An 18,810-nucleotide genomic window follows, 5' to 3' on the forward strand; every position below is an offset into this window, starting at 1 on the left:
ACATAAACTAGAGTGGGTGCAAAATATAACACAATCGTCAAAATCTAATTAATAAAATAATTGAGAAATAATAATAATAATAATAATAATAATAATAATAATAATAATAATAATCTTCTGTTAAAGTAATTTTTTAATCCAATTTATTAAAAATATACATGAAATAATATTAAAATTATTTAAATATTATCAAAATCACTATGCATTTATAATATAATACGTGAATATACGTAAATTTTATAATACTATCTATAAATTCGATAAAGGTGACTATGCTATAGTGCAATACAAGGGTGACATTAGTAATCATGCACACGCATTATAAGGGTGCGTCAGACAAATACAATAATGCAATGTAAGGATGACAAGACTCACCTTTTTAAAAAATTTATTTAATATATCATATTTGATCTTAGTTAAAAAGCCAAGAAAAGTATGTTTTTTAATATTAATGATCTAAGATATTTATAGAATCTTCTCTACTCGTAGTGTTGTCAATCTTAAAATATGGGACTAAAGAGATTCTAAATTCCTAATTGTTTAATGAGAAAATATCTTAACAATACACTACATCTCAAACTCTAGATCTCTTATTTATAAATAAGAAAAATTTCTAATAATACATCCAATTGAGTCTTAAACTTTAGATCCTTAATTAATTAATGAGAAAAATTTTTAATAATACATCGCAGTTGAGTTTTGAACTATAAATCTTTGATTGATGTGTCTGTGTAAATTATTAATAAAACTTAAAATTATTTTTAAATAAAAAAGGATATTAATATAATTTTATTTTGGGCTTAAAAAAATTAATTAGTAAAGGGTCCATATTTCTAATAAAATAGTAAAATTATATCATACTTTTATAATAACTATTTAATAGATGTTCCAAAGTGCTATAATAATTTTAAAGTGATTTTGATCCTATTTAAATAATTTTAATTAAATTAATAAAAAAATAATATAAAAGTATTTGACTTTACCAAATTAAAATTGGTCTATTTTAACCCACTCTAACATTTTAATATAAAATTAGTTGTTATATTAATATTAAAATAATAATATTTTGAGATGAAAAACATACTGATAATATATTTTGAGATGAAAATAATAATATAAAATTATATTAACCTTTTTTTTTCATAAAACTGGGTTTTTTTTATATGGGAGTTATTTTAATTTTTTTCGAATTACAATATAGCTTCTTTTATAAAATATTCAAGTTTGAACTTTAAATTCCCTTATTTGAGGTTTGTGGAGGTATTTCAATCCATTAAGTTTACTATATTTTGGAAAACACCTTTTATGTTCTAAATTTGGATAATTTTAAAATTGTCTTCCTAACCATTAGCCTTTTTTTTAAAAAAAAAAATACTTATCTTATCTATATTATTTCTAAAAAATTACTACTCAATTCATTTATCAATTAAAAAAAAATAACATCTCGTTGATATAATAAAATTTTAAAATTATCATTTACATCATTTATTAATGAGCAATGATATACTCAAGATAAAAAATTTAAGGAAAAATTTAAAGATAGATACATAAAGTTATGACTTATCATTTCATTTTTTAGATCCTATTATTTTACATGTCTATTCTTTAATTTTTTTTTCTGAGTATATTATTTTTCTTTATTAATTTTTTAAATTAAATTTGAAATCGAAGAGCGCGCCGCGCTGCCTTCGCCGTTAATTTTTTTATTCCTTTTTCGTGGACGAGGTCATTAAAACCTAATGGACAAGCTCGGCTCGCCGGCGACGATTTGATGGAGCGGAGCGGCCCGCCGGAGTCCTGGATGGACTCTCCTTCCTCGATCCGAAGGGGGCGGCTCTCTTCTCCCCCTCCCAGCGCTTTCCTCGCCCCCGCCTTCGACGCCTGCGTCGCCGCCACCCCTCACTCTCCCTCCAGCGGCGACTCCGTCGACATCGATGCCTCCCTCCTCCGCTACACTCGCTCGGGGAAGCACCTTTATCCCTCCGATTCCTTCGATCTTTCTTCGTCCACCACGCGGCGCCTTCGCGGCCATCTCAAGCTCCGGCCCTCTTTGGATTCCCCTCCGCCTGCGTCGGAGGTCGGGGGACGCTCTTTCATCTCGCCTCTGTCTCCGATCGACAACCTCCCGCCGAGGAGGGTCACGAAGTACGTGACGCCTGTGAAGGTGGAGGTGGGGGAGGACATGGTGGTCATGGACGGGGTGCTTTTGAGCGACGCTGGACATGGAATCGGACGGAGTGATATTGAAAGAGATGTGCGCGGCGCCCTGGATGAGAATGGCATCTGCCGCAATGGTTCCAAATGCGTGGTCAATCAATTATTCAGTTTTCTGACGATTTCTTACTAGTTTATTAATCATACTTACTTGCCTTATTATTATTTTTATTTCTATAGCTTCACAATTTCACATAGCACTAGATCCATTCTAGTTTATTTGTTATTTTTCATGGCATCTTTGGCATTACTATATTCTCATTGAAAATGTTGATTTTTCTTATATCGTTTCATTCCTTCTTCAAGCATATATATACCAATTGCACGACTTTTGACATAGATGAAGAAGAACATAGATCCAACATCCATTTGTAGCATAAGAAGATTTGCAATTGCATATCAACATTATGCCACTTGAACTCCTCTGCTCCCTTCGTCTCATTCAAGTTCCATGATTTCTGCCTTAACATCTTCAATTTGATGGAGAGTCTAGCATTAAGTTTGGTTCAATGTGCACAAACCCATATTCCAAGCCCTCAGATAGATCTGTATAGAGGAAGGGAACTAAGGATTCTATCTTCTAAGCCTAAATTTTTTGACATAGATAAAGAAGAACATAGTCCAACATCTATTTTGGCACAAGAAGATTTCCTGTTGCATATCAACACTATGCCACTTGAACTTCTCAGCTCCCTTCATCTAATTCAAGTTCCATGATTTCTTCCACTAACATCTTCAGTTTGAGGGTGAGTCCAGCACTAAGTTTGGTTCACAGAATGCAATTGACAAGGAATAAAATACTTATTTTTAGGGAATGAAAATATGAATAAACTGAATGGAATAGGAATATATATTCATTAGTACAGTTAATGGAGCAACAAGCTAAACATATTCAAACAAGAATTTGTGTGTTCCATACAAGGAATAACCAAGAGGGATTTAGAGAATAGTAATTATATCAGAGAGTATTCTTGGCTCTGCAACCAAATTCAGGGAAACCTATTCTACCAAAATTCATTGGGAATTGAATAGCTTCTTTTATGAACCAAACATACTATAAGTATGTATAATTTTTTGATATTGTATAAGTATATATATTTTCATCTTCAAGTTTGTATAGAACCCATATTCCGTTTTAATGATTTCCAATTCTGCAGTTTGCTCATTGGGAAGAGAAGCTGCATAATTCCCCTGATGTGAAGCAAAACTCTGAGGTAGGCATGGACATTAGTAGATGATTCTGCAAGACAATGTTACTGTTTTGGACTTTTCATAAATCATGTTTTCTTCCCCTTGCTCATTCACAAGGTATTACTGTGTGAAAGAAACTGAACCATTTGATATTATCCTTGCATGAGATTCACATTAATCAATAGATAAATTCAAATTCTTTATTGTACTATATGTATAATGTTTTTAAAAGGAAAATGGAGTTCTAATTTCTGGCCCACCAATGACATTTTAAATATATTGCAACCAAAAGAAAGTGCTAATAACTTATAGTTTCACCCCTGTATAAGTGTAGATAATCTTATCAGAAGTTTGATTTGTATGCTATGCTTTTGTGGGAGATGAAACTTATCATTGTGCAACTAGTAATAAGTAGGGAGAGTCTAAGAAGTACATGTTTTTCTACAAGCAAAGTAGGAGGCTCAGGGACATATACACTTGTTTCTCTAAAATTTACAATTAGTCATGCTCCAGTATACGTCGTGTTCATTGTTACCATAATTACAGTTTAATGTGCATATCAATTAAGAATTCAAAGATTAAGCAAAAACTTGATGTTTACATAATCATAAAACATAATGACGAGTGAATTAAGTTCATCCATGCAAGTCAAAACCCCACATTCTAGGTAAAGCTAAATCAAGCAGTACATTTTTTGGGCTTCCTGTCATTGTTGTCTTATTTGGAATCTAGTATGCCATCAGAGGTAAAACTGTCTCACGTTTCAGTTATCGGCTAGACGATTTGGCTGGTGCAGTAATCACTCTCTTCCGTCAGCTACAGATGTTTTTGCTGCAGGAGAGTTTACCAAAAATGTTGCTTCAGCTTCTCCTACTACTCTCTTGAACACAGAGACAAACTGCAGCAAATTGAAAATTTGTTGCCTTTCTCCACAAAGATCAATTGATCTTCATTTGAACCTGAGCAAACCAGCATTATTAACTGAAGGGGGGACTATTAGTGATCTTCCTCCTCTGATCACGGATCTAACTGAAGCGTATAACACGAAGCTGGTGGCACCTCTTGCTTCACCAATGCCACTAAAGTCATTTCAATTGCTTCTGACAGAAATCGAGGATGCTCAGATAACTCGTGTTCTGTATGGCCTTAACCAGAGGTCAAGACTCCCGGTCTTCACTCAATTCTGCATAGCGTGAGTTCCTCTGTTTCATCTTCATGCTCTTGTAGTCTTGTATTTGCGTCTGAAGTCTTCCATAAGCTATCTTTTTTATTGCATTAGTTACAGAAAGTTGGCTCACAGTCCTAGGCAACCAGAGGCCATCTGCACATTTCGAATTCTAATTATCTTTGCTTCTCATTACAATTGTGTATTCTGTGCAGGCATGTGGAGGAAGAAGGGAGTGAAAGCAACACCTGAAAGTAATTGGGAAGCAGTAGTGGAGGCTTCATAATTTAATGAAACCAAGTGAAGTTTAAGCGTTTGGAAGTCATTATGTTATGGTACGTAGGTAGTAGTAGCAGTAGTAAGGATCGCATAAATACTAGAACCAAATGAGTATTTGTTGAATGCTGATTTGTTCATGTTTTCCTTGGATTTCTTGTGAATAGTGACATTTGATCAAGTCTAAATTTTGTGAGTATCTTGCTAGTAAATCTATTTATATTCATATATTTGCTCATGCAGAATGAGAATTTGCAAGGTTAATACTTAGTTGGTTCAGTATACTGATTGATTGAGTTTGTGTCTACAGATTGTTTCTTTGTCTTGTAAATCAAAACATGAAACAAATCGAAGCATTGCCATTGTTATATTATCCCTGAAATCTAAGAGTTACCATAGTATATGAAAGACTAACATTCTCATATCCTCAACTCATACATTTTAACTGTAGGTATTCTTATTTTAGAAATGCAAAAGGCTTTTCTCTTGTTGCTAAACAATAAAACCTCAACCCTCCAGTTACACCATGATATCCAAGTAACAAAACCACAACCACATCTACAAAATTGATATTTATCAAACAATATCAGAGTTCTCTTGTTTCATGGCACTACTAGCAATTGCTTCCACAGCCTCACTTACGGTGAGGAATATTCGTGCTCCTAGCTTGTCGACAAGCCTACCAAACCCAAATGCATTTGTCAATGAAACCATATAGAGTCCAGATTAAAAATAAATCAAATTGCATTCACTTTTACTTCTAGAATTGTTTGGCTTACCTGTACACAAGCAGAGGCCAGCTTTTTGTGGAGTTCTTCAATAGCTGAGATGCTTGATGTGTCGATGTTTAGAACATCTGCAAATCAATGAGGGAGTTTCAAATGATGACATGAAGAAGAATGTAGAACTGATGTTATGGTTTTGAGTTGATGGACTAATAACTGGACATGTCAATGATCACTGAATTAACTTCAATTCTTGTTTTCTCCTTTATGGCATCATGTCCTTCAGTTACCCATGCGATGATTCTGGAGCAACAATGTGAAAATTGAGTGCTGATAGATATTCTAGAGAGAGTATTTTTTTGTAGCTAGGAGAATTTTACCTTTCTCTTATGAAATTGGCATTGATGAAGCAAAGGAAAGGTGAATCAATGCTAATTATTAGCAAGTTTGGTGTTGTGATGGCAGAGGGATACTGTTTCATACTGCAATATATGTTGGTCGCTTTGATTCTTCCCAGCATTTCAATGTTTGGCCTTAGTGCTCTTATAATTATCCTTGCAAAGGAGATGATCACCTATGATTGCCACCATCAAAGATCTCAGAAAAAACTACTTCTCGACGCAAGAAAATTGACTTAAAATTAAGCTACTTACTGCAGTCAAGAGACCAATTTACACTGATCCAAATAAGACACCAGCAAATGCTCCAAAGCAAAGCCAGGAAATCCATATTATCGACTTTCCAGATCATGTAAGCCTCTTTGAAGTTGATGAGACCAGGTAGAGCTGAAAGGATTATCGATGCCAATATTGCAATAGGTGTATAGTACAAGAACTTCATTAGCACTTCCTAGGATATAAGTACAGTTATAGCCATTATGATATTTGATACCGCTGTAACACAGCCTGCACTCACATTTTCTGCAGTCCGAGAGAACGATCCTGGACATGATGGTATTCTTTCTGCAGTTTTCTGATCATTACTGATACAAACTCTTTTAGCTGTAATATTTACCTGTTGCAACATAACAAGAAGACAAAGATCCAGCAATGTTCATGAAGCCCATTGCCACCATTTCCTTGTTACCATCAAGTTGATAGCCTTTACTGCAGCAAATGATCTGACAACAGCAATAGCCTCCTGAGGATGTGTCGCAAACTAGTTATTTGTGCTTTCATTTGGAAAAAGAAAAAAAAAATGTGGATATAATGGATTGATCAAGTTCATGAAGGCATACAGTAAGAGCTATGATTGCACAAATGAGACCAATCTTTGCTGATTTGCCCACATGTGACCCGGTTAGTTGAATTTGCGTGACAGAACTAGGATTCAAGCCTTCTTTTACTTGCTGAATAATTTTGACACCATGCTTATCTGCTCTTGTCGAGTACACTAGAAGTGTCGACAGAGTGACTGAAAACAAAGGAGTGATGGCAGCCAACCAGAAGAATTTTCTTTTCCTCATACCCTAATGTTGGAAATTTTGATATTTAGCTTGCAAATATTAAAGAGGTTAGTGCAAAAATTTTTTTGAGATACTTACAATGAATCTCACAAAAGAATGAATATGAGGAATGAGCATCCGATGAGAAAATTGTCAGGGTGCCACTGTTGTTGAGAAAGAATAACTTTGGGTCAACTGCAAGAAACAATACAAGTGTAGTGAGGAGCTGTGAGTTTCAATTACTTACATTGTGGTGAATTGCAACCCAAACAACCCTGATTACTGAAACAATATCAGTATTGTTAGTGAAGTGACTGATCCCAAGAAGTCCTTTTAGTTGCTGAAGTCCTATTACAATTGCTGCTCCTTCCATGAACCCCACAATTGCGGCATGTGAAAGGAAGTCCACTATGAAGCCCAATCTAGACAGCATTGCATACATTGGATGAGACAAAGAAATAAATGTTCCAAGTAGTGAATATTGGGAGAATGAAAGAAGCACAGACCGAAAGAATCCAAATGAAACTTGGAAAATTCCAGCAAAGGTTGATGTGAGCACCAGATTCCTGTAAGCAGTTGGATCAGCCAAAGGATCCATTATTTTCTGAGTCATTGAGGATAGAAGACGATAGAAGAAGCGAAACTACAGCAACTGGAGCAATTGCTATATCTCGTGAAGGACCCATTACGGCATATATCAAAGGTGGCACGAAACTTGTATCTATCACAGTGAGTGAGTCTTCGTTAACTCATTTGGAAAAAAAAATTATGATTCTAACAACACTTGATTTGAGAAAGGAAAGGCAACTTACAAAGTCCATATTGAGGATCAAGTTTATCTAAATTAGCATACCCAATGCTCTGCGAAAGATCAAATGGCCTCAAGGGAATTGTAGCAATTGAGCTAGTAGAAAAAAAAAAAACCTATGCAGCACATTAAGATACATCATGCAATCAATCACCTGTGGGATACCGAGGCTTGCAAGAGTCAATCCGGCAATAAGATCACTCCTAAAAGACTTGAGATTATAATTCCTTGCCCAATGAAGTATGGGGAAGAGGCCATAGAGATCACTGATACAATCCATTGGGTCAGTGAAGAAGGTCTGTTTCTTGTGGGTAAAATTAAGCTTCTTATTGATCCTGAGAGTTCATGCCACAGAGAAGGTGGCTCTGAAACATTAAACACTAGCATTAGCGTCTCAGATTCTTTGTGAGATAACTCATGGTTTCTTGAAGCATTCGGGAGAACTCTTACTGCTTTCTCTTTACTAAAATAAGTTGATCTTGGATCAGGATTCCTGGAAATGCATGAACTCTTTTTAAACTGCAGGCAAGAAAAGTTGGAAAATGCCGAAAGAGATGGGAAAGAGAGTGAAAGCACGAAGACCAGAAGTGTGCAAACATGTTTGAAGAATGATGAGTTGGATTGGACATTAATGCGGTTGGACTCTCATCTGGTAGCAAATTGACTTGAATTAGTTGGGCTTCTCTCTTATGGAGAGGATCAAACATTTGAGGATTGACAACACCAAAAAATATGCAACAATTGTGAAAGAAAGAGGAAACGAAGGTAGAAATCCATACTATCTATAAGTCATCGATGAATTTTTCAGTTATTGTTACATGCTGTGCTAACTATAAAACTATACTTTTTGAGAAAAGTGTCAAGGAAAACAGTTGTAATATTGCAAATATGTAGTTTCATAATCAGTATAGCATTTTTGAGAATCTTTTGGTGAATAGACCATTTCATTGCCAAAGGTCCCCAAATAAGAAGTGTGGTGGTGTAGAAGCCAGCATATCATGTCTCATCCAATGACCTGAGATTTAAGATGGAATCAATTTTTTCAGAAAAGACATGGACCACCAAGAATTTATTAAGTGGCTAGAAACGAAACCTTTTAGTGAACATATATAGATTTAGATTGAACTTTTAGCTTTCTGGAGATCAATGTTAGTGGTGACATAGTGAAGATTCTAAGATTATACAAATCTCTGTAAATGCCTCATTTTAGTTGTATCTTAGAATCTTCAACTTATTTGTGATTAGATCTTGACCCTAGCAAGATCAATCTATAAATTTTTTGAAAGGAATCAATCAGACAGTCGTGAAAACTCAGTTCATCAAAACATTTCTTAGGTCATTTTCAGGTCTAAAAGGCATCTCATTTCTCATTATTGTTCCTTCAAGTGTTCAAAAGTTGTTCAGAGCAAATGCTAATTGACTCATCTATGTCCTCTCACTTCTTCATCTGATTCAATTCCAAAATGAGTGTTTTGGCATCAATTCAACCAAGAACAAACTAGAATTCTAGATCACAATGCTATTGATGTATCTCTTTGATCGGTCCGATCAAACAATGAAATACCCTTTTCAATTTCAATCTGAAACAACTTTCATTGGAGCAAAGTTTCCCAACACATTCGCAGAAACTGAACATAACCTAGAACTTGAAATGCTAACAAGTACTTGCCATATTGCTCAGTAATGATTGAGGCCATTAAGCCTTCTTATCTCACTGACCAAAAGAAGGGTGCTACACCAATAGGAGCAAGCTCTGAAAAACAAAAGGATTAAAAAAGTTTCCTACTTTTCTAGCTTGCACCTTATCATATTTCATTCATTTCATTACATCATTGTCCAACATCCATGGAAAGTTTTCAGATTGAACTCTGAACACCATTATGATCAGTTGCTGTTTAAATTTTCTTTTCTGCATTAAACTTTATGTGTAAAATTATTTCACTAATATATTTGGATGGGCTAATTGTTTTGTCATATGAGATAGAGTGTTAGTTTCCCCATCTTCTTTAATTTCTTGGCTAGATGAGCATGTTCAGAATCATTCACAGTAATAGTGGAATTTGAACTGTCAATTGTCGTATCTGTTTGACCTTTTTTTACAGGACCTGAATCATTTTTTTTTAACATAAAAGCAATCAAGTGAAGTGGTGGGGGACAACTGATGAGAGACATGGGAGGCTTATTCAAGATGTTTTAACAACTACTATTGTGAAAAATTTCTAAATTAGTATAATAAATCATATTCAGAGTTTTAAAAATAATTATTTGATTTATTTTAAATTTTATTATTATTAAATAATTATATAATATGGTTATTTCAGTTTGAGATGATAAAATTATAATTATGTAACAAAATTACTATGGTTATTTTATAAGTTGGTTATTAAATAATTTTTTGATATACAAAGAAGATTACGTAACAAAATTATTATTATTTTTAAAAAATATTAATGTGGATTTTAATATCTAATTTGATTCTTCAAATTTTATCAGCTAATTTTATTTATGTTAAGTTGAGCGCGATATGATTCATCACAAGTTGTGTCGAACAAACTGTCACATATAGCCTGTGATGTTGTACTCGACTACAAAACATAATTTTAAGGTCAATTTTATAATTTTAAGCATAATTTCTAGACTTGCCTTTTTTTCAAAAAAAAAAGAGAGTATATTTTAATTATTTCAAGCATTTCTAAGCGTAGGCGCACATGTGCTAGCATGCGGGTCATGCCCAGCCCAGATCCATACTGTCCTCTATCTAGCGCTGCCCACCGTCCAAACTTGGGTTGTGTCCAATTCAGGTTCATGTCATACTTGGTCCAATTCTACCTAAATGTGAGTTGTGCTCGACCTGACCTGCTAAGTCTGACTTGATTTCTAAGTCAGACTTAGCACCTCACAACATGAACTTTTGGATGATTACATAGACACAAGATCTCCACCATGAAAACCTTGCATCAATCCAAATTCTAAACCTAGATGATAAACTCACATAGACCACATCATGGCAATTAACAGTCACTAGCAGATGACATTTTAATGAGCACAATGGAAGTACTCGGATTGGATGGATACTTTTCAACACACACAGCTTCACGCAAGGCATTCCGAAATTTGCTGAAGTATCATCTTGCCTTAATTTCCTTGTCTAAGCTAACACTTTTGCATCTGCATGGTGTTCGAGAGAGCGGTTCGCAGTCCCTGATGACCCAGGAATGGTTAGCTACCTCATCTAGTGTCATCCTCTGTGAAGGATCTGCAACGAAGAGTTTGCGATATAATTTAGATATGGAATAACTAGTTAATGAGATTTACAATTCCTTGATCAGAAATGCTAGCTTGATTCTAAAGATGGATAACAAAATAACAAGAAAATAAGCAATGCTAACCTTTACATAGAAGTCCTCCTAGTAGATTCTGAAGATCAGGATCAATTTCAGAGGGTAGATCCAGAGGACTATGAACTATCTGAGATGAACAACATACCGGTGGTGATCAGAAACTTAAAAAAACTGATTTACTGTGTTCTACAACTTTTTACTGATTAATGGCAGCAACTAAAGTTTACCTTGTCGTAAGTGTCTTGTAAAGTGTCTCCAATAAAAGGGCAATAACCTAGTATCATACAGTGTAGTGTAACACCGACAGCCCAGATGTCGGCAACTTTACCATGGAAACTTGAACCTGTTCGAACACATAAAAGATTAAAAGCTGTGAATCGACAAAGTTGGAACTTCATTTATACGGTTGTGGTGGTTGAGAGGAGTGACTACCTAAACAGCATTCAGGTGCAGTAAAAACAGGGGTTCCAGGTGACCTGCAAAGCTCATCATTACCATCCTACAAAATAATGAATCCAGTCAGGCTAGAATTTAGTTTGAAAGGACAATGATTCTCTCCAGTCGGATTAGAAACTACAAAATTAAGGTGGCATGGTCACATTGTGGAAATTTACTATAATACTCTAATTTTACTTTGTTGTATAAAACACAGATTCATGTAGAAATTCATGGATGGCGAAGAATCAGAGAACGGAATGGGAGAAAATATTACCTCAAAAATATGGCTGACGCTGAAATCACCAATTTTTAATGATCCTTCTCTTGTTACCAACAGATTGTCAGGCTTTATATCTCCATGTACAATATCCTAAAAACATATAGAAAAACTTGAAATGATTAAACTTGAATAATAATTAAGTCTGACAAAAACTTAATAGCTTTCTTCTTCTGTGGAGAACTCTTGTAAAAAAATGAAAAAGAAAGGAAAATACATGTTCATGAAGATACATTAGCCCAGAAACTATGTCTCTCAAGTATCGCCTAGCGGTATCTTCTCCTATTCCTCCGAATGTACCAGAAGAAGCACAGACTTGCTGACCCTCGACATATTCTAATACTGCAATAGGAAGAGCATCTTACATAATGACAATCATGATTATAAATAGCACATGCAAAGAAAGGATTGATGGAACATCCAATGTTACCTAAGTATAAATTAACTGAATCAGGATCATCGATCACCTCAATGAGATTGATTATATTTGGATGCTCTATTGTCTTCATTATTAGCACCTACCAAACAATTGAGAACTTAATAATATTCCACTTCACTATGATGCTCAATCATATAGAAAAGAAAAGAATAATAACTAGAAAGAATGTTCTTCTGCTACATAGAGTGATTATTTGAAGCTAAACTAATAAAATATAAAAAACATGAAGTTCAGAAAGCATGCAACTGCCTGCTCGCTCATAGTTCTGAACTTCTTAGCCAGGAACCTAAAATTTAGTTTGCTAGTTGTTCTTGGTCTTGGATGATAATTTTCCGAAGACAAATACATTGCATCTTCCAAAATCATAACACAATTGATTTATGTGCAAGATTCATAACTCACATGGACACTGGATAGTACATGGAATTTGTGTATTAACTGACAGCTTGCAATCGAGCAGATAAAGACAACTTGACATAGATAACACATAATGCTGATTTTTTTTTTTTTTTAAAAAAAAAGTAACATCAGTTGATGTACTTTACTAACTATAGGTAACATGCGATAAACAAATATGCCTCTTAAGAAACTGTGTACTAGTAACAAATTGGAATTTGAAACAATCGTGCAACCTGATTGTACAAACTGATAAAGAAAACAATTCAACCATCCAATGATAAAGCACATTTTATTCAGAAATATCTGTCTAAAACCACTTTTAGTATAACAAATTAGCATATATAGTACTTATCAAACACATCAATATCTAATGATAAAGCACATTTTATTCAGAAAACAAATCAAAAGAGGATCCTTCCGGAGAATAAGAGTGAAGACATGACAAAAATAACCCCCGATCAGTGCATTGAAGAAAATCAATTGATGAAATATCTATGAAATTATCAGTTGTTAATTTCAATTTAGCAAGCAATACTATGAACAAAGACGTAGGACGAATGAAATCAACTAAGGAAGTTACCTCCCAAGAAATCAGCATGGCAAAAGTCAGGTCTAATCCAAAATATAAAATATTAGAAACAGTATGATCATAATCAATGAAATCCTAACTAGGCATTTTACTTGGTATTTGACATCCAGAAAGATACTTTGATGCTTCCGACAAATACATATTTTATAAAGTTTTTCTCTGAGAGAATTGTAATAGTGAACAAGATAGCGGATTGAACAAAACCAAGGAAAAACTGGCAATGCCTTAGCCTAGTCAAGTGAGGTCAAAATGTAAGTATCCCGGGTTAGTTTTGATGTGATCAACAGAGTTAAGTTAGATCCCGCATATTTGATGTCTTGTGTCTAAGTGTGCAGGAACTTAGGAACACAAGAAGTCGAGCGGAAGATGCAGCTAGCGAGAAGGATGACATAGGAAGCAAGTCGTCAGGTTCGTGCATCTGAGGGATAAGGTGTTGTGGAAGAGTACACTGATAGATGAGATGGGCGCGTGCGGTGCTTCCGAGGGACGAGAAGCTGGAGAGGAAGACTGCTCGAGGAGAAGGACGGAGTTGAGTTTGGGTGAGCTCAACTCTGAAGATCGGAGGATCCCCCAAGCGATCGGACAACTCAGTGTCTAGGCGCCCGGACCAGGTCTAGGTGCCCGGACCAGTACGGGCCAGTCACAGAACCGTTGCAGCGAGGATCAGATTAGAGTCCACGTCAGTAAGACTCCAATCACCCGGAACCGATAACTCGTCGATAAAGAGCCGTCGCGAAGGGGATTGAGGCAACCACATCCAGGCATCCAGACCGGGTCCAGGTGCTTGGGAGCTGCCATGTCAGCAAACGGTTAGTTTGACCAGTGGACTATAAATAGAGCTCTGATTTTCAAACTTTAAATAACACACTTGTTTTAATCGTCTGTAATCTTTGGTTTAATCACTAGTACTTTCAATGCATGTAAGAGGCTTCTTCGCCTACATCAAAGGATAAATTTAGTGAACTTCCACTATCTTAGATATTAGCAACCTCCCCGGTTGCAAACCAAGTGTCTCTTACTTTCTTTTTATGTTTTTATTTTTTGTTAAACTAACGTGTGTTCCTTACTAAGTTCTGAAAGCAAGAGAAGTATTAACCTTTTATTATAGGATATTCATCCCCCTCTAGCCGGTCTACACGGGACCATCAAAAACATCAAACTAAAATAACAAATGAACCAAAGCCATGAAATTTTTTTGAAATATACATACGCAAACATATATATATATATATATATATATATATATATATATATATATATATATATATATATATATAAAAGAAGAATAGCTTGGCATAATAATGACCATTGCCATAGAAAATCAAAGCACGTGGATGACAAGACGACGACGACAACAACAACCAAGCCTTTTCCCATTAGGTGAGGTCGGCTGTATGAATCCTTTTACGCCATTGAGCTCTATCTCCTATTATATCATCATCTATATTTAAATAAATTTTAAGCAGATGGATGACAAGAACAAACAAAAAAACTACCTCCCTATGAGTAGTCATAATCCACTCAAGAATGTTTGATACAACACCATAACACCATGTTAGAATGAGGCAACGAGCCAATCTTTCTTTCCACTCAAGAATGTTTGAGATAATATCCTTTCCAATTATCCATAAGAAACAGGACTCACAGTATGTTTTTCAAGATCACATAAACAAATAAATATAGGATACATAATCTATGACACCAATGGTTATTGCCAAGAACTGTAAGTTCACAGAATTTTCATCTAAAGAAAAAGAACAATCAATCCCTAACAGCAAAATGAGTCAAAAATGAAAAATGAAAAATATACTCCTATATAAAAAAAAAATCATTTAGCGTCGAGGCACGACTAAGATGAAGAGAAAACCTACCTCCCTAAGAACATCTGTCATCGCTGTTTCAGTGGATGTAACTTGCACCCTAGATAGACGAGACTTGTAAAATACCTGCACTGGAAAGATTTTCCTACATGAGAACACTTATTTACTGTCTCAAACAACTGTTGGCAATGTTGAAAAATTATGAAAAGGAGACAAGTGTTTTTGTGCAAGTCATGTGGTTAATCTTGATTTGATAAAGAAGTAACAGGGTATGTGAAAACCCATAATGTAATATATAACCTATGAAGCAATAACTATGACTTAGAGTAGCATATAGTACTGAAGGGAGTATCAAGAAATTATATATAGAGCAATGTAGGAAACCACCTATTATGCAAGAAATCTCTTAGAAAAATGACTTTACTATAACCTTCAGCAAAGAGTAGACTTATCAGTGACAGCATGAATATTTCCTTAACAATGCAACAGGAAGAACTGAGGACTAAACAAGAAGCATACCTTAAATGCATACTGTTTGCCATCAATAGTATTCTGATACAAAATCTGTGTCATATTTAAAGTCAGGCAAATCATCTCAAGTTCAAAAAAACTTCATAAAAGATGATTTCAGCATAAACTAAGTTCTAAAATCAAGTAACATAAATACCACTTTTCCATAGCTTCCACGACCTATTGTACGTATGCGGGCAAATTCATTTATCATTTTTTGGCCAAAATCATCCTGCAAAGATACATTTAGAATACTTATAAGATGTTGTTCATGTTGAATATAAAGACTAGATCACATTCATCAATACTATAAATTGCAGATAATCATGTTAATATTTTGAGGATGCCAACAAGCTAAGTTCATAGGGCCTTAGGAAGTTGTTGTCAAACGTCTTAGGTTTGAAACCTGAATTCACCCAAATGTAAGTGCTTGTGGACTTCCATAGCTATTTTTTTTTTTTCTAAAAATCATGTTAACATTTTATGCAGCAATAGTATGTATCCATAAAATTATCCAAAAATTCTAAAAGTTTGTACGCAGCAATAGTATTTATCAAGAAACTTATCCAAAATTTCTATAAAGAAAAAAAAAAATCAGCCGTACCAGTCTGTACACTATCATACTGGTAAGTAGCAGTCTAAACATATACCAAAACCAACAAAACTCAAGGAGGCTTCGATCTGTTTCATTGAATGATGAATGCGGGATTGAAATCCAAGTTTTTTCAGATGGTGCAATTTGACGTTGACATCTAGAAGCAATCAGTAAAGAAAAAAACAACTAAAGAATCTACCATTTTTAAAATCACAAAACGAATTCAACAACATATCATATTTGATCGTAACCAGAACCAAAAAAAAACCGTTAGTACGATATCATCGCACGGTACCTGGCTCAGGGTCAAAAGCTTCGTTTCCTTCACAGGCATTCCCCTGCAGATCGCTCGATCCTTTCCCGGCGTCAAGGTCGCAACCTTTCGAAATCGATCCCGATCGAGTATGCGAAATTTCTCGAAATCCACATCTCTTTCAGGCTTTTTAAAGAATCCAAGGCAGCCGCAGCAGCCCATGCCCATATCGAGATCGGAGATCATGAATCTCGACATTAGAAGAATCGTGTTGCAAGCATAAACCGAACTCGAATCCGCTTGGAAAACAAAGAAAATCGTCGATCAGCGAATGAGGAAGTCAAATCAAACGTGGATCCCTAGAAGATCGTGATGCGTTTCACGACCATAATAAAGCATCATTTGGCCTAAGCCGAGGGCGCACGTGTCTCGGTGCGCCAATGTTCGCTAATAATTGGAATAAAGTCGAAACCATCCCGCCATTATTAAAACCCCTGTTCGTCCTGCAGCGATAGGATATTCAGGCCCACGTTAAGTTGTATTTTTAGAATTTATTTTAAACGGGGAACGTAATAAAAAATATTAGACATATGTTTATTGTCGCATGCTTTCTAATTTATCTTAATAATTGATGATAAATTTAAATAAAGTCGGATCATTTACTAAATAAATTAGAATTATTATTATTTTTATTAAAACACCTATTTAATTTTTGGTAAATCTTGAGAAAATGGATTGTAATCTCAAAATATAATTAATTATTTAAATTATAATTAATTATTAATATAATTTAATTAATTATTAATATATAGAAAGATAATTTTACTTGAATACTTTTAATAATGATTTTAAAAGTGTATTTATAATAATTTTAAAAGTATATTTTAGCAGATTAAATTTTAGTCATTTAGTATTGACTTTTAATTTAATATTGTCTTTTAATTAAATGTATCTTTAAAAATTTTTTAAAAATAATTTTTTTTTATTGACAACAGGAATTCATTAAAACAACAAAAGAAAACAATAAAATTAATTTTCCTTCTTTAAATTAAGAAAAATGCAATATTTATTTTAGCAAAAAAAGGACATTCTTTATTGAAATAATAAAAAAAAACTTTTTTATTTATTATAAAAGGGTATTTCATATGCAACAATTAGAAATAATCGATATATACATTCGTGTATAATATAATGCATGAATACATATAAATTATATAAAATAAATATGTACTGTGATGTAATTAAATAACATTATTCAATGCTAGTGATGCGGCGATAAGGAGTAGCCCACCTGGCAGTCTGGCACAGGTCAATGGCCACAGTGGAGATCAAAGTCAAAACGGTCAATGTCAGAGCTCAGAGGTTCAACCCGTCGCCCAAGCGAGAGGGGGTTGCATAGGTCGATCGAAGGAACTGCTATTCGGTCGGCCGTCTGGATGAAACAACGTCTGGTCAGCCCGATCGGCAAGAGAGCGGGTCGAGCGGGTCACCCGTCTGCCTCGAGGGTATGTCATTGGCAGTGTAATGAACCGATATAATAAAAGAGGAAAACACGGATACTTAATAAGGGGAAAAGAAAATAAAATAGAACACTCCATCTATCATTGAATGCGGAGAAGCCAAAACAAAGATGTCTTCTGTCTGCAATTAATATCATTAAACAGGGGCATATGAAGGGTCACTAAAACAGGTATAAAAGAGTATGATAGGTATGAAGAAAGGCAAGATTCATCTCTATCCCTATTATTTCGATTCCTCTCCTTCTACTTTTAACTTGAGCATCAGAGGACCAACGCCAGAGACCTCTTTCCTAGTTTGGTTTGTTTTGCAGATAGGAGAAAGGTCTTCATCCAGTCAGCGGGACTGTCACATCCTCGGCTTTCTAGCTTCATGCCTTTGGACAGTAACATTTTGGCGTCGTCTGTGGGAACGTAGCCAGCATCCGAACGAGAAGATGGAAGACGCTAGACCACTCACAACAGTGACGATGACGCAAGACGATCTTGACGTACTAATACAGGCTCGAGTGACGAAGATATTGGAATAACAACAACAACAGGTGTTGGCCGATCGCTAAGCGTAGGAGCTTGCAGCCTTCGCGGCAGGTCGCCAGGTTGAGCGAGGGGACCAAATGAACAGCTTTCCATTCGGAACTCGAACAAGAGGCCAATCGACATCTATGGGGAAGCACCTCATGCGTCGATCCCCTAACACCGAGCGCCGTTATGGACTCCAGCAGAAGAGAGGGCTCAAGCGGACAGAGACCAAGGATCTTCCTCATATAAGGCACCCGCTCGAGACACAAGAAAAAGGAAGGCACCCAGAG

At 35.2% G+C, this 18,810-nt stretch overlaps 2 protein-coding genes and 1 pseudogene across 3 annotated transcripts; 1 reads left to right on the plus strand and 2 right to left on the minus strand.

Annotated features, from left to right (window-relative positions):
- Positions 1 to 1,747: 1,747 nt before the first annotated feature.
- On the plus strand, positions 1,748 to 5,045 carry LOC122030475. 2 transcript variants are annotated; one of them, XM_042589692.1, is made up of 4 exons: positions 1,748 to 2,308; positions 3,372 to 3,428; positions 4,173 to 4,597; positions 4,786 to 5,045. In XM_042589692.1, the coding sequence occupies exons 1-4, from the start codon at positions 1,772 to 1,774 to the stop codon at positions 4,820 to 4,822; spliced, it is 1,056 nt and encodes a 351-aa protein (XP_042445626.1). In that variant the 5' UTR covers positions 1,748 to 1,771; the 3' UTR covers positions 4,823 to 5,045. The 2 variants fall into 2 exon arrangements, with proteins under 2 accessions (XP_042445626.1, XP_042445627.1); XM_042589693.1 differs by having other exon boundaries at positions 1,748 to 2,305.
- Positions 5,046 to 5,281: 236 nt separating this feature from the next.
- LOC122030474 lies at positions 5,282 to 9,921 on the minus strand (annotated as a pseudogene).
- An 818-nt stretch (positions 9,922 to 10,739) lies between these two features.
- Positions 10,740 to 16,898, minus strand: LOC122028624 (serine/threonine-protein kinase GRIK1-like). Its single transcript, XM_042587471.1, has 11 exons — positions 16,527 to 16,898; positions 15,794 to 15,868; positions 15,646 to 15,690; positions 15,178 to 15,252; positions 12,310 to 12,397; positions 12,097 to 12,221; positions 11,877 to 11,972; positions 11,597 to 11,663; positions 11,392 to 11,507; positions 11,213 to 11,291; positions 10,740 to 11,079 (listed from the first exon to the last, which is right to left on the minus strand). The coding sequence occupies exons 1-11, from the start codon at positions 16,740 to 16,742 to the stop codon at positions 10,949 to 10,951; spliced, it is 1,113 nt and encodes a 370-aa protein (XP_042443405.1). The 5' UTR covers positions 16,743 to 16,898; the 3' UTR covers positions 10,740 to 10,948.
- Positions 16,899 to 18,810: the final 1,912 nt, after the last annotated feature.

The sequence above is a fragment of the Zingiber officinale genome, chromosome 10B (assembly GCF_018446385.1).
Source record: "Zingiber officinale cultivar Zhangliang chromosome 10B, Zo_v1.1, whole genome shotgun sequence".
Taxonomy (NCBI): Eukaryota; Viridiplantae; Streptophyta; class Magnoliopsida; order Zingiberales; family Zingiberaceae; genus Zingiber; species Zingiber officinale.